This window comes from Balaenoptera ricei, chromosome 4, assembly GCF_028023285.1.
Source record: "Balaenoptera ricei isolate mBalRic1 chromosome 4, mBalRic1.hap2, whole genome shotgun sequence".
NCBI classification, from domain to species: Eukaryota; Metazoa; Chordata; class Mammalia; order Artiodactyla; family Balaenopteridae; genus Balaenoptera; species Balaenoptera ricei.
This window is the reverse complement of record NC_082642.1, coordinates 21,129,211-21,146,042: the sequence shown is the minus strand read 5'-3', so window position 1 is coordinate 21,146,042 and position 16,832 is coordinate 21,129,211. Positions and strand designations below refer to the sequence as shown.

At 43.7% G+C, this 16,832-nt stretch overlaps 1 protein-coding gene across 5 annotated transcripts in view; it reads left to right on the top strand.

Annotated features, from left to right (window-relative positions):
* Positions 1–321: 321 nt before the first annotated feature.
* The window catches only part of PCCB (propionyl-CoA carboxylase subunit beta), an 84,914-nt gene continuing 68,403 nt past the window's right edge, over positions 322–16,832 (top strand). For 4 of the 5 annotated variants that reach the window (XM_059920274.1, XM_059920271.1, XM_059920272.1 and 1 more), the window contains exons 1-5: positions 965–1,188; positions 3,663–3,782; positions 4,775–4,843; positions 7,594–7,650; positions 9,669–9,782. In XM_059920274.1, the coding sequence (XP_059776257.1) occupies positions 1,003–1,188; positions 3,663–3,782; positions 4,775–4,843; positions 7,594–7,650; positions 9,669–9,782 (546 nt within the window). In that variant the 5' untranslated portion in view covers positions 965–1,002. Of the gene's footprint in view, positions 526–964; positions 1,189–3,662; positions 3,783–4,774; positions 4,844–7,593; positions 7,651–9,668; positions 9,783–16,832 lie in introns of those variants that run through there. The other variant, XM_059920273.1, reaches the window with a different exon arrangement.

Sequence of the window (16,832 nt, the reverse complement as noted above, 5' to 3'; positions counted from 1 at the left end):
TGTCCAGCCACATGCCTTCAAGCCTTAGACCCTCAGCTTCACTGCATATGTAGGTGAACAATTCCTACTCCAGGAAAGTAATAAATACTAGTGGTTAGTTCTTGGCACATAGCAGCTGCTCAAAAATGTTTGCTAAATTGAGTTCTATTAACGTTAAAGTCTCAGGCCAGAGTTTGGACTTTACAAAGGCCCTGGCTGTGAGCTGGAGCTCGGCGGGGTTAATGATCAACTTTGGCAGTTTTCTGTGGCTAAGAATGTGAAATATACACCTTGTTCTTTGCTTTGAAGAGCTGACTGTTGGCTGGGGAAACAGATGGACAAGCTCCCAACAGTTCAGTTCTAAATCCCTAGAGCAGTGGTTCTCAAACTCGAGCAAGCATCAAAATCACCTACAGGCCATCTGTTGAAACAGATTGCTGGCAACACCCCCAGAATTTCTGATTCAGTAGGTCTTGGATGGAGCCTGAGAATTTGAAAGTTTGCATTTCCAACTCGCTTTCAGGTGATGCTGAAGCCTGGTGCGCAGTAAGTGGTACATAATACATCTGTGTTTGAATCCTGGTTCCACTACATCTCTAGTCTTGGCTGATCAAATCACTCTACCTCTCTGTGCTTCATTTGCTACATCTGTGAAATCAGGATAGTAAGCTAATGCAGGTAAATGCTTAAAGCAACACTTGGTACAGTGTTCAACAAACGTTGGTTAACTTTATTTTCTAAAGAAAGTGGGAGGACAAAACTAGGGGTCTAGGTAGCCAGAGAAAAGCAAGGGCTAAGTCGCTCTTCTGTGCAGCCTGGCGGGCACAACATCGGTTGACCAGGCCCACACATCTCGGTGACGCCCTAGCGCAGCCTCGGGTCTCGAACTCTCCTGCCTTTCTGCTAAACGCGCTCCGCATTCCAGCCCACAGACTCCCTACGTCCCGCCGACGCTGCGCAGGCGCAGACTCCGCGGGGCGCACACAACGCACATGCGCACTCAAGTGCGCTGGTAAAGCAAAAATGGCGGCGGCGGCAATGCGCGTGGCGGCACCCGGAATCAGGCTCAGTGCTGTAGTGAGAAGTCTCCGGGCCGCGGTGCGCAGCGTGTGCACCCAGCCTGTCTCTGTTAATGAGCGCATCGAGAACAAGCGTCAAGCCGCACTACTGGGAGGAGGGCAGCGCCGCATCGACGCGCAGCATAAGCGAGTGAGTCCTAGGCCAGCCCGCTTCCGGCGGTCGCGGCCTATCACAGCGTGCGCGGCTCGCGGCGTACGGGGCCTCCCAGCCAATCCGCGCGATGCTGCGAGGGGCGGGGCGGAGCCGAGGATGTTCACTTTGTGAACCTGTTGCCTTTCACTGGGGCAGGTAAAATCAGGACAAGCACGGTTGTGCTTTGTCAGTGTCTGCTTTCCCTTTGGAATTTTAGACGGGTCTGGCTGGGCTCCAGCTGCTTACCAGTTAACAACTATGAACTTTTGGACAAGTTACTCCTTTGGAGTCAATTTATTCTAAATAGAAGATGGTAATAATTCTCCCCTTGTAACCTTACTGGAATAAGACAGTGAAGCAATGATAGGCACTTAATTAAAAAAAAAAACCTTGTTCTTCTCATGCCCCATGAAAGAGTGGTGGTAGGTTCTTGCTCCATTATGGAAGCAGGAAAATCAAGGCGTTTGGCAGGGGAAGTTACATGGGCAAACTCACATTCGTCTGGGGTGGCTGTGTGGTGTGCGCAGGGAACTTGTGGAAACTCTGCCCCCCGAATGCCAGCCGAACCTCCTTTAGGGTATCAGCGTTCTTGCTGGGTAGGAAAGACACCTTCGGAAGCAGGTGTTTTTTCCTGGGGGTGCTCAGGTTACTCTGAGAGTTTGGCTGGAGTGAGCAGCTGAGGCACTGCCACCCACTTCCCCGGGGTACTGCGAGGCCCAAATCGGTGACTTGGGACTTGAAACGAGGCTTGCTCAGTGCGTCCCGGACACGTGTGAGTCTGGCCTGATGTGCTGGATGGGTTAAATAACCAACCTGGAAGATGCAAAAGTGAAATTTTTAGAGGTGAAGGACACTGAGGCATACATTTACAGGCGTGGGGGTAGTGGGGTCTTTAGTGAGGACATTTGCACTGGCCCTTTATTAACTCTAATTTGAGTGTTAATTTAGATGTTGTAAATGCCCATTTGACAAGAGCCTGAAGGTGACAGTTCCTTTTTGCCATTTGGGAGTGAGATGTAAATTTGGTTGACAGTATTTGGTGCCCGGAGTGCTTTTCCTCCCTCCCCTGAGGTCCCTGGGGTGGCAGTGTCTGGGGTGAGGGAATTTTATTATTATTATTTTTTGGCCGCATTGAGCGGCATGCGAGATCTTAGTTGGCATGAGGAATCTTAGTTTCCCAACCAGGGATCGAACGGGTGCCCCCTGCAGTGGAAGCGGGGATTCTTAACCACTGGACCTCCAGGGAAGTTCTGTGAGGGAACTTTAGATTATCCTCTGGAAAGGCCTGTCAGTGCTCCCTGCACTCTTTCTGTTGGGGCCCGTGGCTCAATCCCTCCCTGGAACATCATCCCACCCATTTCCAGACGGATCTTACTGGATTTAGATGCAGCCTCCAGAAACTGTTTTTCTTTTGCCAAGGCTGACTTAGTCAGGAGGCTTACTTGGTTTAAATCTCCTACTCCATACCCTTTTACACAATATTTGGACTACTTCCATAGGATAGATTCCCAGAAATGGAATTACTGGGTCAAAAGATACGAATATTTTTAACACTGATATATGTTGCCAAATTGCTTTCTTGAAAACTTATTTTACACAGTAGTGTAGAGGATTACCTTTTTGTTTTAATACCACCTCACTGGCATTGGCTTCCTTCTTAAGGGGAAAATATAGCTAGTTAGAGGTGTTTTTTTTTTTTTTAACAGGGGTGGGGGATAGACAATGGGCCTGGTTATTGGTCTTGGTCTAAGGGCTTGGGAGCCCAAGCAATGGAGGCTCTTGACAGGTTGAGGTCTCCAACCTCACCCCCTCCAAGAACCACTTTTTAACTCCTCTCAAGTGAGCTTTTTAGCACTCTCTGTCCCACTCTTTTTCTACTAAGCCACTCTCTGCTGTGGGGTTGTCTGTGTATCACAGAGTCACTGTCAGGGGTAGGGTCCCTAAGCAGGGCCCCCAATGTAGGAGAAGACCCTGGAGGAGGCAGGAGAAGAACCAGGAAGTGTCCTTGGGGCTGGACCCTAGTGAGGTGAGCTTCTGTGGGGTTCCTTAGAAGAAGCTTGTGAACCTGGGGGTGTAGCCTCAGACCCTTCGTGAAGCCTGCTTTAGTTTTCTATCTCCTGCTTCTGCGTTCTCCTTTTTACTGCTCCTTGGGTCTCCAGTAAATGTTTGTAGAACTCGTTATCTTGTTCCAGGGTCAGGCTCTCCTTACCCCCACTTCTCCTCTCTGCCTTTTCCTCCTACTCCCTTAATTTGCTTCCACAGTTAGTGGCTCCTGGAACAGCCGGTCTGCCCTGATTTCCTTACTGGCTGAATTCTACTGATAACACCTTTCTCTTGGGCAGGTTTATGGAACAGAGGCTTTCACATGGGGTGAAGGCAAAAACTAGTCCTCCTGGCCCTCCGATGAGCACTCCTCGCTTACTGACTTTTGTCTACGATGACATCACTGAGCGATTTTTGTTGCATTTTAGGGAAAGCTAACGGCCAGAGAGCGGATCAGTCTCTTGCTGGACCCCGGCAGTTTTGTTGAGAGCGACATGTTTGTGGAACACAGATGTGCAGATTTTGGAATGGCTGCTGATAAGAATAAGGTATCTGTTCACAGTGGTGGTGCAAGCCTCCAGGTTTCACTTACCAGCTGTGGCCCTGCAGTTCGACACACTAGATTAATGAAGTCATTTCAGGATACATTGAAACATTTTCAAGTGTGGGGCCCTGGAATTGCAGAAGTGCCTCTTGAGAAGCACTGCTGGGGCCTCCAGGTTCCCCACTCAACTTTGTCTACAGATGAAGGAATGTGGGTGCACTACTCATACCTTGTGCAGGGTGACTCTGGCCCAGCTCCCAGGGCTCCGGTGTGGGTTCACAGTTCTCGCTGGTATAGAATGACAAACTTAGAAGGAGAGTTGAGAATTTTTTTTGATTGTGTTCTGGTCTGCCTAGGCACCAGGGACCCCTAAAGGCTAATCAGTCGCCTCTTTTGACATACTTTAAGTTTATGCCTTGGAGTTTTGAAGGTCAGAGTTACCAACACTTGTTCCTTTAGTTGGGTGTTCTCCATGGTGCACAGAATTCTTTGGACTCTCTTTTGGTTCATTTATTTTCAAGACTATGATCAAAGATTTGTAACCTTGGCACTAAACTTGCTGGCTCCATTTGAGCCATTATGGGCCACACAGTGACTGTCAGAATTCCGAGCAAAATGATAGGTTTGCCTTTTTAAGGTTTGGGGGTGGGATGTGTGGCTCTGCAGAAGTTGCCATGTTTTGTTATATATTCTCCTTCCTCCTGTGAGCGTTCGGTAGTGGCATCCCTAGGGGGTCCCCTGATTATTCTGCTTTTAGGAAGGAGGGTAAGGCCCAAGACTACAGTGTTCTGTTGATGAAGCAGTAGCCCAGTGCTTGCTGTTGCAGAGCTGAGGGGGGAAGCGGGGATTCCTTCATGTTCTTTATTCATATTGAATTTTAAGGAATTTGGGGTGTAGTTTTTTTTTAGGGGGAGTCTTTCCTTGGGGCATAACTGCAAAATTAATTAAGAGAAGTATTTGGTTTTTTTAACTTTTATTTTTCTATTTTTCTGGTAGTTTCCTGGAGACAGTGTGGTCACTGGACGGGGCCGAATCAATGGAAGATTGGTTTATGTCTTCAGTCAGGTATTTCATACTCTAATTGGCTGAGGTTTCCTCGAGGGCAGAGCCAGGAACAAAATATGTGAGAAGAAAACAGTCCTGGGGAATGAAAACTTACCTGTAGTTGGGGCAGGTGAGGGAATTACTTTGTTTCTTAGTGCGTATGTCCAGCGTATTACACTATTATAATGTAATAGGGTGTTTTTAGTTAGGTAGAAAGACTCCTTAGTCGGTTTGGGGGAGGATCACAGGGCAGTAGTCATCTAAGAAGTCCCAGGAACCAGGAGTTTATCCAAGTGAGTGAGATTCCTCTTGGCATGTTGGGTGCGTGCCGGGAGGGCAGCCGTGTCCTGGGCAGATTGTGTGGACCTGAGGGAGTGCAGCGGATGCAGCTTGGGCAGAGGGGATTTTGACTCTCAGAGCCACAGGCCCCTTGAGTTTTAGGCTTTCATGAAAGAGTTCAAACAATTATTGTTAGGCTGCATCAAGACATACAGTTTCTTCACACAGACACCATAGGATGTATGTAGTAGGCAGAATGTAGTAGGCAGAATAATGGCCTGCAAATATATCCAAATCCTAATCCCTGAAACCTGTGAATATGTAATTTTACCTGACAAAGGGGAATTAAGCTTGCAGATGGAATTAATGTTACTAATCAGTTGACCTTAGAATAGCTTGGGTTATCCAGGTGGGCCCAGTGTAATCACAAGGGCCCTTAAAAGTGGGAGAGAGGCAGAAGGGGAGGTCAGAGTAATGCTATGTGAGAAGGACTTGGTCTGCCGTTGCTGGCTTAGAAGAGGGAGGAAGGGGGTCATGAGGTGAGGAATGTAAATAGGTGGTCTCTGGAAGCTGGAAAAGATAAGACAGCAGATTCTCCTCTGGAGCCTCCAGGAAGGAGCATAGCCCTGCTAACCTTGATTTTAGCTCACTGAGACTCATGTAGAACTTCTAAATTACAGAACTGTAAGATAATGAATGTGTGTTGTTTCAAGCCACTGAATTTGTGGTAATTTGTTACAGCAGCAGTAGAAAACTAACACAAAGAACATATTGTATACTATTTTTTGTTTGATTTTTTTTTCTCCACTAAGAGTTGGAAATATGTATATAATTCTAAATATTTAGTTTCTTTTACAGATCTTAAAGGTATAGAGCTTATTTAGGAACCTAGAATGTTTTCCGGGTTTGAGAGTAAAATAATTATACTTGATCATTTTAAGAGTTATTTAGACAGTACTCATTTGCTAATAGAATTACTTTTAAAATATTTTAAAACTGTGTTCTAAATGGGTCTGCCGAATGCCTAACTAGAAGGGATCATCTCTCTTTTGTAATTTATGAGAGCTAGGCAAAGAATTGTATAGAAGGAACCATTAGTAAGATAGCTAGAACAAAGAAGGCTATTGTGCTTTCTGGGCACAATGTTCCCTTAACTATTAAGGAGATAACAAAAATTCATTGAATTGATGCTTTGGAGCACCTCTTACACCCGTGGGTTTGGGTGGGAGTGAGGGGGAGGTGGAGATGACTGAGACAGTTCTTGCCCTGGAGAAGCTAATCATTTTGTAGGTAGAATGGGGCAGAACAGGAGTGGCTACAGTTACCGATAGCCGGTGAGAGGTTCTGGGCAAGTGCCATGGGCTCAGGACAAGGGAAGATCACATCCAGATCCAGGAAAGCTTTAGGGAAAATGGGGCATGTGAAGTAGGCCCTGAAGGATACTGCGGGGGAGGAGTGATGGGTCAGCTTTTTTGTAGTGATCCCCCAAATGTTAACATCTGCAGGCATTTTTTTCTGCGGGGAGCTTCTGTTTTTCCAGAGAAGCAGTCGCAGTCTTTTGTGTGATAATTGGCTTTAGATGTGTTCTGGGGGAGGTGGGTGGGAGGAAGGAAGGGCCAGCAGTGGCTCATCATTCACTGTACAGATTAGGCATCTCACCTGTTTTCAGCCTTGCCTTTGCTGCCTTTTGTGCCTGGGGATTGTGACTCCAGAAGCCCTCTGGTTAAGTTTCTTTAGAGAGTAAACCTCCTTTCTCCTCTCCAGGTGAAGAAGAGGCCCCGTGGGGTCTAACTGCTCCCAACACAGACTTCCTGTCAGTCTGCTTTCCAGCGCACTTTCTGTGGTTCCTGGGCTGTCCCCTCCTGTGGTTACTCCCTCTGCAGGTGTAAAGGCTTCCATTTGCTCCAAGTCAGATATTCTTGTGCTTTCACTTCCCTCATTTGTTCACTCTCTTCTGCTGTTGTTTCCTCTTCCTTTTTTTGTCCTCATGGGCTGAATGTGTTTTTAATTCCCTACTATCTTTTTGATGGGAGTTTAGGAAGGAGGTCATTCCCGCAAGAAGCTTTTTATATCAGAAGGTAATGAAAATCCAGAAGCAAGAAGAAGCAGTGAGGACTCTGATTCACTTCTTTCACCTCCTTTGTCAAAACAGCAGATATTTCCTAGTAATAGAAATGTCTGTTTGACCTCCATAGAATCTGATTTTTTTTGGTTAATTCTGCCTGAAAAGTTTTCCTTCCCTCAGAGCTACAAGTCATTTTTGTATACAAAGACTAGGTCTTTTACTCTTCACATTACATGAACTCCTTTTAAGACATTTTATTCACTATTCATTCTATGGAATACTTTATGTCACACTTTTCCCCTAATCTTTTAAGCTTCTGAAAATCCTTTAAAAACTTTTATCTATGAATTTTCCATTTCCTCCTCCTATTGGGTCTTCATCTCTGGCTAGTCACTCCATATTATTTTTTGATTTGTTTTCTTTTTAGGATTTTACAGTTTTTGGAGGCAGCCTGTCTGGAGCACATGCCCAAAAGATCTGCAAAGTAAGTATTTATTTATTTTTTATAAATTTTCTTTTTAAAAAAAATTTTTTTTAAATTTTTGGCTGTGTTGGGTCTCAGTTGCTGCGTGTGAGCTTTCTCTAATTGCGGTGAGCAGGGACTACTCTTCGTTGTGGTTGCGCGGGCTTCTCAATGTGGTGGCTTCTGTTGTTGCAGAGTGTGGGCTCTAGGCGCATGGGCTTCAGTAGTTGTGGCACACGGGCTCAGTAGTTGTGGCTCACAGTCTCTAGAGCGCGGGCTCAGTAGCTGTGGCACACAGGCTTAGTTGCTCCGCGGCATGTGGGATCTTCCCGGACCAGGGCTCGAACTTGTGTCCCCTGCATTGGCAGGTGGATTCTTAACCACTGCACCACCAGGGAAGCCCCCAAAGTAAGTATTTAATATTGAAAACAAACTCAATACTTTCATCAGTCACATGGGGTGGGGCAGAGGTGTGCAGGATGTGGTGCTGACCTGAAGGTGCCTTCAGTCCAGGGCAGGAGGTCTTAACATTTTTTGTAGCATGGATCCCTTTGGCAGGCTGGTGAAGCCGGACCCGCATTTTTTATATTTTTTTAAAATTTAAAGTCTTTATTGAATTTGTTACAGTATTGCTTCTGTTTTATGTTTTGGTTTTTTGGCATGAGGCATGTGGGATGTCAGCTCCCCGACCAGGGATTGAACCTGCACCCCTTGCATTGGAAGGTGAAGTCTTAACCACTGGACTGCTGGGGAAGTCCCTGGACCCTCATTTTTACACGTGCATAAAGTAAAATGTAGGATTACAAGAGATTGAAAATTAAAAAATCACATTTGTAATATATATGCTTCCTTATTAATGAATTAAATAACGAGATTTAGCAGTGGATAAACTGCTATAATTTCAAAGTTGGCATGAGTTGAAAACGATATTTCAAGATATCTGCCAGAAAGTGGGACCCACCAGAAAGTGGGAATTTCCTGGTGGTCCAGAGGTTAACTAAGATCCCACATGCCGTGTGGTGTGGCCAAAAAAAAAAAAAAAAAAAGATATTTGCAGCAACTTTAATGTGGCATAAAAATCTGTAGCTTCTATTAACGACAAAGTCACAGGTATTTCTAATACTGCTGTGGTTAATAAAATGTAAAATTTTCCAAGTTCATGGACTCCTTGAAATCTACTCACAGGCTCCTTACAGCTCTGAGGACCCCAAGTAAAGAACCCATGGTCTAGGTGGAGAATCCAGGTACTAAAAAAGCAGTGCAAGGATTACGTGATGGTGTTTAAAAAATGCTGCTACAGATGAGATGCTCTGGTGGTGAATAAAAGTGTAGATCATATTTGGGGAGTTTTGGAATAAAGGTAGAGTTGACTTTTAGTAGCTGGGCAGGGCTTCCCTGTGTAAAGGAATACCTGGCTTCTCGGTGTGGTCCTGTCATGTGTTACTCCTGAGACCTTGGGCCAATCACTAAACTTTTAAACCTTCCTAATTTCCTCTTCTTATTGCCTCTGTTGTGATTGCTAAATGAGATAATGGAAGTGAAAGTGCTTTGTAAATTCTCAAGGACTGTTAGAAATGTTGCTCATTAGGCTGTCAACTACTGACCCATGAGGAAAATCTGTATTATTAGAAGTAAAAGGCCTGGGCCTGGCCTCCAGTTAATAGATGGGTCCACATTTACTTTCACAAAAATACTGCTTTGCCATTCTGTCTATCAGTTCAAAATATTATTTTGTTCAGGCCCAGGCTGAAAAAATATTACAGCCTGGGCCTGAGGCTCTAGAAATGGTTGCCATGAACAGTCTTCGCCCCTGCAAATGGGAAGTGCTTTGGCTCTTGGCTGCTTGGGGGGCTTTAATCAGCGGTTTAAATATCTGATTTTCTGTCTTCCACGAGGTACCCAATCATCATGTGGAATGGAGCCAGTGTTATGGACTCCTGTTTTGAAAAGTACACTCAGAACATTTTCCAGAAAACCACCATGGTGCTTTGTAAATGCTGTTTTTCATAACAGGATCAGTTGTTTTTCTGCTATCTCAGATCATGGACCAAGCCATGACAGTGGGGGCTCCGGTGATTGGACTGAATGACTCTGGAGGAGCACGGATCCAAGAGGGAGTAGAGTCTTTGGCTGGCTACGCAGACATCTTTCTGGTGAGAAACCGTTAATAGAGAATGGAAGAGTACAGAGAGTTCTCTAAGCTGCGTCCTGGTCAGAGCTTCCCCATCTTACCTCACTGTGTCCTGTAGCTCCTTCCTGTGTGATTGGGGTGGCATGAAGGGTGGATGGAAAGCAAGAGAGATGGGGGTTCCTGGTGGCCTAGTGTTTAGGACTCTGCTGTGGCCCCGGTTCAATCCCTGGTCGGGGGAACTGATAAGGTGGGGAGGGTTATCTTTCTTTTTCTTTCATAGAGGCCACTGATACTTGTAGGGGAAAACAAAATTAAAGATTATTCAGAAGGGAAAATCACTTAAATATTTTTTTTCAAAAGCAAGGAGGAGGGAATATAAAAGATTAAAATGAACTGACTTGCTAAAAATTAGGAATTTTATTATTATTTTAACTTTACTTTATATCAGAGTATAGTTGATGACCAATGTTATGTTAGTTTCAGATGCACAGCAAAGTGATTCAGTTATACATATACATGTATCTATAGAATTAACAGTTTTAAAAAAAGCAATGTTTTTTGTTTTTTGTTTTGTTTTGGTTAAGACATTACAAGATCATTATACAAAGTTCAAGCTGTAGTACAAAGAAGAAAGAAATCCCACCATCACCCGAGATCCCACCATTCAGAAGCATTTGGTGAACATCATTTCAGATATCTGCTTTCTTACAGACTAAAAGAGAAAGAAATGAAAAGAAACACAAGCATTAAATGCATTATTTGAAGTAGGAAGTGCATTGTGAGAGTATAGTAAGGGAGGTTGGGGTGAGGGAGAGATACTGCCAGATGTAAACTTGAGAGAAGGGACAGATCAGCATGTCCAGGGAGGGGAGGAAAGAAAGGACAGAGACAGGCAGACATTGTTTCTAATCAGGCCAGCTGTTCTTGCCATCACATCCCCTGGCCTGCAGGCTTATGAGGGTTTTATTCCCTGCCACTGCCCTTCGTGATCAGTCAGAAAAATGTGTGTTTACTTTGTGTACGATACTCTGGTAGTTGTGGGAGTACTTGTGTTCGTTGAGAAGCCACTTTGTAGATCTTAAACCTACTTTTTAATCTTTAAACTTGAGCTCTGGGGATAGCCCACTGGGGAGTAAAGGCACTCCCGTATGTCTTTTTTTTTTTTTTTTTTTTTAAACATCTTTATTGAAGTATAATTGCCTTACAATAGTGTGTTAACTTCTGCTTTATAACAAAGTGAATCAGTTATACATATACAATATGTTCCCATTTCTCTTCCCTCTTGCATCTCCCTCCCTCCCACCCCTCTAGGTGGTCACAAAGCACCGAGCTGATCTCCCTGTGCTATGCGGCTGCTTCCCACTAGCTATCTATTTTACATTTGGTAGTGTATATATGTCCATGACACTCTCTTACCCTGTCACATCTCACCCCACCCCCTCCCCATATCCTCAAGTCCATTCTCTAGTAGGTCTGTGTCTTTATTCCCGTCTTGCCACTAGGTTCTTCATGGCCTTTTTTTTTTTTTTTTTTTTTTTTCCTTAGATTCCGTATATATGTGTTAGCATACTGTATTTGTTTTTCTCTTTCTGACTTACTTCACTCTGTATGACAGACTCTAATTCCATCCACCTCATTACAAATACCTCCATTTCATTTCTTTTTATGGCTGAGTAATATTCCATTGTATATATGTGCCACATCTTCTTTATCCATTCTTCTGTCGATGGACATTTAGGTTGCTTCCAGGTCCTGGCTATTGTAAATAGAGCTGCAATGAACATTGTGGTACATGACACTTTTTGACCTATGGTTTTCTCAGGGTATATGCCCAGTAGTGGGATTGCTGGGTCGTATGGTAGTTCTATTTGTAGTTTTTTAAGGAACCTCCATACTGTTCTCCATAGTGGCTGTATCAATTTACATTCCCACCAACAGTGCAAGAGTGTTCCCTTTCCTCCACACCCTCTCCAGCATTTATTGTTTCTAGATTTTTTGATGATGGCCATTCTGACCGGTGTGAGATGATATCTCATTGTAGTTTTTTTTTTTTTTTAGAAATTTCATGTAATGTCTGAAACATTTATATTAACATATTTCCATACATATTTCCATACAAATACAAATATAAGATTTTTAGAAATTTCATGTAATGTCTGAAACATTTAAGAAACTTGTGCAACCATCCCCGCAGTCTACAATTTAGAATGTTTCCCTCCAAAAAGATCCTTCCTGCCTGTTTTCAGTCAATTCCTACCCAGCCCTAGGTAGCCACTGATCAGCTTTCTGCCTCTACAGTTTTTTCATCTCTCTTCACTTAACATAATGTTTTTGAGGTTCATTCATATTGTACTGTGTATCAGTGGTTTGTTTTTATTGCTGAATAATATTATATACATATACCATATTTTGTTTATCCATCCACTAGTTGATGGACATTTGGGTAGTTTTTACATTTTGAATATCATAAATAATGCTGCTATGGACATTTGTATATAACTCATTGTGTGGACATATGTTTTCATAGCCCTTGAGTAGATTCCTAAGAGTGAAATCGTTGGATCAAATTATTGAACCCAAGTTCTTGTGCCCAATGCACAGTGAAGCCAAACAAATGGAAATGTCGGAGACTGGAGCAGAGAAAAGTTTATTGTAGGGCCAAGCAAAGACCTGAACTCCTCCATGGGTTTCAGGGAAGAGTTTTTAAGGGGAAGGTGAGGGAGGGGAGTAGCAGGGTGTGTGTGTCTGATTGGTTGGTGGTGAGGTAGCAGGGTGGTGTTTCAGGAATCTCAGTCATCAGCCTTCCGGTTCCAACCAGTCTGGGGTCCGCATGCTTGTGCTCAGGGGACCTGAGTTCCTGTAGAAGAACTCAGAGATATGTATCAAATTGTTATGCACATCCTCTGAGGAAGAACCAGGCCCAGGCCCCATGCCACACTATTATTTCTTTCTGCGTTCCCTCAATCCCCTAATTAGTAACTATTTGAGTCTGTCCTTTGGAACTCAGGGAAGGTCTAGGAGGCTAAAACCTTTTTCCTACAAACAAGAAATGGGGGACACAGAAAGGCTTTTGTACTTGGGAGGGCCTCACAGGGTCCTGCTCAGTTTCATTGTAAGTTTATGTATAACTTTTTAAGAAACTGCCAAATTTTTTCCCAAAGTGACTGTACCCTTTTATATTACCACAAGCAGTGTAATTGAGGGTTTCAGGTTTTCCCCATCCTTGTTGACACGTAGTATTGTCAATCTTTTCCATTATAGCCATTTCAGTGGTAAGTAGTGGTATCTCTCTGTGGTTTTAATTTGCATTTCCCATCTGACTAATCCTGTTGAGTATCTTTTTATGTACATGGTAGTCATTTGTATATCTTCTTTGCTGAAATGTTTGTTCAGATCTTTTGCTCATTTTGTAATTGGATTTTGGGTAGGAGTTCTTTATACATTCAGGATACAAGTCCTCTATCAGATATATGATTTTCAAATATTTTTTACTAGTCTGTGGCTTTTTATTTCTTTTATTTTTTTAAAATTAATTAATTAATCATTTATGTTTGGCTGTGTTGGGTCTTCATTGCTGTGTGTGGGCTTTCTCTAGTTTCAGGGAGTGGGGGCTACTCTTCGTTGCGGTGCGCAGGCTTCTCATTGCGGTGGCTTCTCTTGTTGCGGAGCATGGGCTCTAGACACGCAGGCTTCAGTAATTGTGGCATGTGTGCTCAGTAGTTGTAGCTCGCGGGCTCTAGAGCACAGGCTTAGTAGTTGTGGCACATGGGCTTAGTTGCTACACGGTGTGTGAGATCTTCCTGGACCAGGGCTCGAACCTGTGTCCCTTGCATTGGCAGGCGGATTCTTAACCACTGCGCCACCAGGGAAGTCCCTGTGGCTTTTTATTTCTTAATGGTGGCGTTTTAAGTGCAAAAGTTTTAAATCTTAAAGTCCAGTTTATCAGTTTTTTTCTTTTGTAGGTCATGCTTTTATTCTCATATAAGAACTGTGCCCAATACGAAGTCATGAAGATTTTGTCTAGTGGTTTTGTTACCAACCAGGGTTCTTGGCCTCCTTAATCAATAGAAATTGGTCAGAGGCCAGACAAGAAATTCAGGCAAGGCTTTATTGGGGCCCCTGCTGCAGCAGGAGGGAGCGAGAACAAACAACAGGTTCCCTTGCTTTCTTGCTCACTGAGGGAGGTGCAGGCGAGCTTTTTCATTACATGGGGTGAGGGTAGGGGTGTGTCTGGGAGTCGGGCTGGAGGGGTGGCTTAGGTGGTCTGCCCACCCTTTAGGTGGTGTTGTGTGCAGGGGGCATGTGCAGTGCCCTGCTTTAGCTCCGGGCTCTTCAAAAGTGGCAGTTGCGTTTTTTGGTCTCTTTGTATCTTTTGTCCAGAATTTGCCCTGATTGCACCTGCATGCAGTTATTTTTAGTCCCACGTAGTTTCCTTGTATTTTGTTGCTCGAGGAGAGGTGTGTCCAGGTGCAAGCACTGCAGCACTGCAGCAAAGGGTCCCAGCTCCCAGCCTGTCTCAGTTTTTTTTTCATGGGGTTTTATAGGTTTTTGGCCTTATATTAGGTCTGTGATCCCTTTTGAGTTAATTTTTGAGTATGGTGTGAGGTCGGGTCCAAATTCATCCTTGTCCCACCACCATTAATTGACATGACTATTCTTTCCCTACTGAATGGTCCTGGCACTTTGGTGGAAAGAAAATCAATTGACCATAAATATAAGGGTTTCTTTCTGGACTCAGTTTTTTTCCATTGATGTATACGCTTATCCTTACATCAGAAACACACTTTCTCTTCTTATAGTCTTATAATGTGTATGTTGGTACATTTGATATCCCACAGGTCCCTTAGCCTCTGTTCTTTTTTCCTTTTTTTTTTTTTTTTTTTTTTTTTTTGCTGTTCCTCAGAGTTGTGGACTTAAAAACTGTTCACAAACTAAAAGTTGTGTCAACTTAAAAAAAAATGCACAATGTGAGAGTTGTGAGTTAAGTTTTATTTGGGGCAAAATGAGGACTGCAGCTCGGGAGACAGCATCCCAGATAGCTCTGAGAAACTGCTCCAAAGAGGTAGGAGGGAAGGTCTGTATATATGTGATTTTGGTGAAGGGGGAAAACATGTAATCAAGCACATATTTTTTGTAGAAGTTTTCTGCTAGTCTCATGAAAGTTACTGCTAGTCACAAGGAGCAGATGTCACCATGAAGGATTTTAGTGTTTTTCTAGATATGAGGAGATGCAAGAATTGGGCTCAGGGGCTTCCCTGGTGGCACAGTGGTTGAGAATCTGCCTGCTAATGCAGGGGACATGGGTTCGAGCCCTGGTCTGGGAAGATCCCACATGCCGAGGAGCAGCTGGGCCCGTGAGCCACAATTACTGAGCCTACACGTCTGGAGCCTGTGCTCCGCAACAAGAGAGGCCGCGATAGTGAGAGGCCCGCGCACCGCGATGAAGAGTGGCCCCCACTTGCCACAACTAGAGAAAGCCCTCGCACAGAAATGAAGACCCAACACAGCCATAAATAAATAAATAAATATTAAAAAAAAAAAAAAAAAAAGAATTGAGCTCATAAAATTGGCTCCTGAAAATATCTAACATTCTGAAGACCTGTTCTGCCAGTTTTTCCCAGAGCACGGAGTTCCTAATTTCAGCTCTCCACCCTGAACTCCTTTCGGGGCGGTGTTGAAAGTCAGCAGCTGCAAATGCACAAGATTTAATCCTTGTAGAGGTAGATGGCAAGTGCCAATTGTAGTTGACATTTATTTTTTAATATTTGTTTATTTATTTGGTTGCACCGGGTCTTAGTGGTGGCAGGTGGGCTCCTTAGTTGTAGCACGTGAACTCCTAGTTGTGGCATGCATGTGGGACCTAGTTCCCTGACCAGGGATCGAACCCGGGCCCCCTGCATTGGGAGCACAGAGTCTTATCCACTGTGCCACCAGGGAAGTCCCTAAACTTAGACATTCTAAAATGTACAGTTCAGTGGAATTGAATGCATTCATAATTTTATGCACCTACCATTGTCCACCTCCGTAACTTTTTTTTTAAGTGTCAATTCTTTTTTTTTTTATGTTTTTTAACATCTTTATTGGAGTATAATTGCTTCACAATGTTTTGCTAGTTTGCGCTGCACAACAAAGTGAATTAGCCATATGCATACATATATCCCCATATCCCCTCCCTCTTGCATTCCCTCCCACCCTCCCTATCCCACCCCTCTAGGTGGTCACAAAGCACCGAAGTGATCTCCCTGTACTATGCAGCTTCTTCCCACTAGCTAGCTATTTTACATTTGGTAGTGTGTATATGTCAATGCTATTCTCTCACTTCATCCCAGCTTACCCTTCCCCCTCCTCGTGTCCTCAAGTCCATTCTCTACATCTACATCTTTATTCCTGTCCTGCCCCTAGGTTCTTCAGAACCATTTTTTTTAGATTCCATATATATGTGTTAGCATACTGTATTTGTTTTTCTCTTTCTGACTTACTTCACTCTGTATGACAGACTCTAGGTCCATCCACCTCACTACAAATAACTCAGTTTCATTTCTTTTTATGGCTGAGTAATATTCCATTGTATATATGTGCCACATCTTCTTTATCCATTCATCTGTCGATGGACACTTAGGTTGCTTCCATGTTCTGGCTATTGTAAATAGTGCTGCAATGAACATTGTGGTACATGACTCTTTTTGAATAATGGTTTTCTCAGGGTATGTACCCAATAGTGGGATTGCTGGGTCATATGGTAGTTCTATTTTTATTTTTTAAGGAACCTCCATACTGTTCTCCATAGTGGCTGTATCAATTTACATTCCCACCAACAGTGCAGGAGGGTTCCCTTTTCTGCACACCCTCTCCAGCATTTATTGTTTGTAGATTTTTTGATGATGGCCATTCTGACTGGTGTGAGGTGATACCTCACTGTAGTTTTGATTTGCATTTCTCTAATGATTAGTGATGTTGAGCATCCTTTCATGTGTTTGTTGGCAATCTTCTTTGGAGAAATGTCTATTTCGGTCTTCTGTGCATTTTTGGATTGGGTTTTTTGTTTTTTTTGATATTGAGCTGCCTGAGCTGC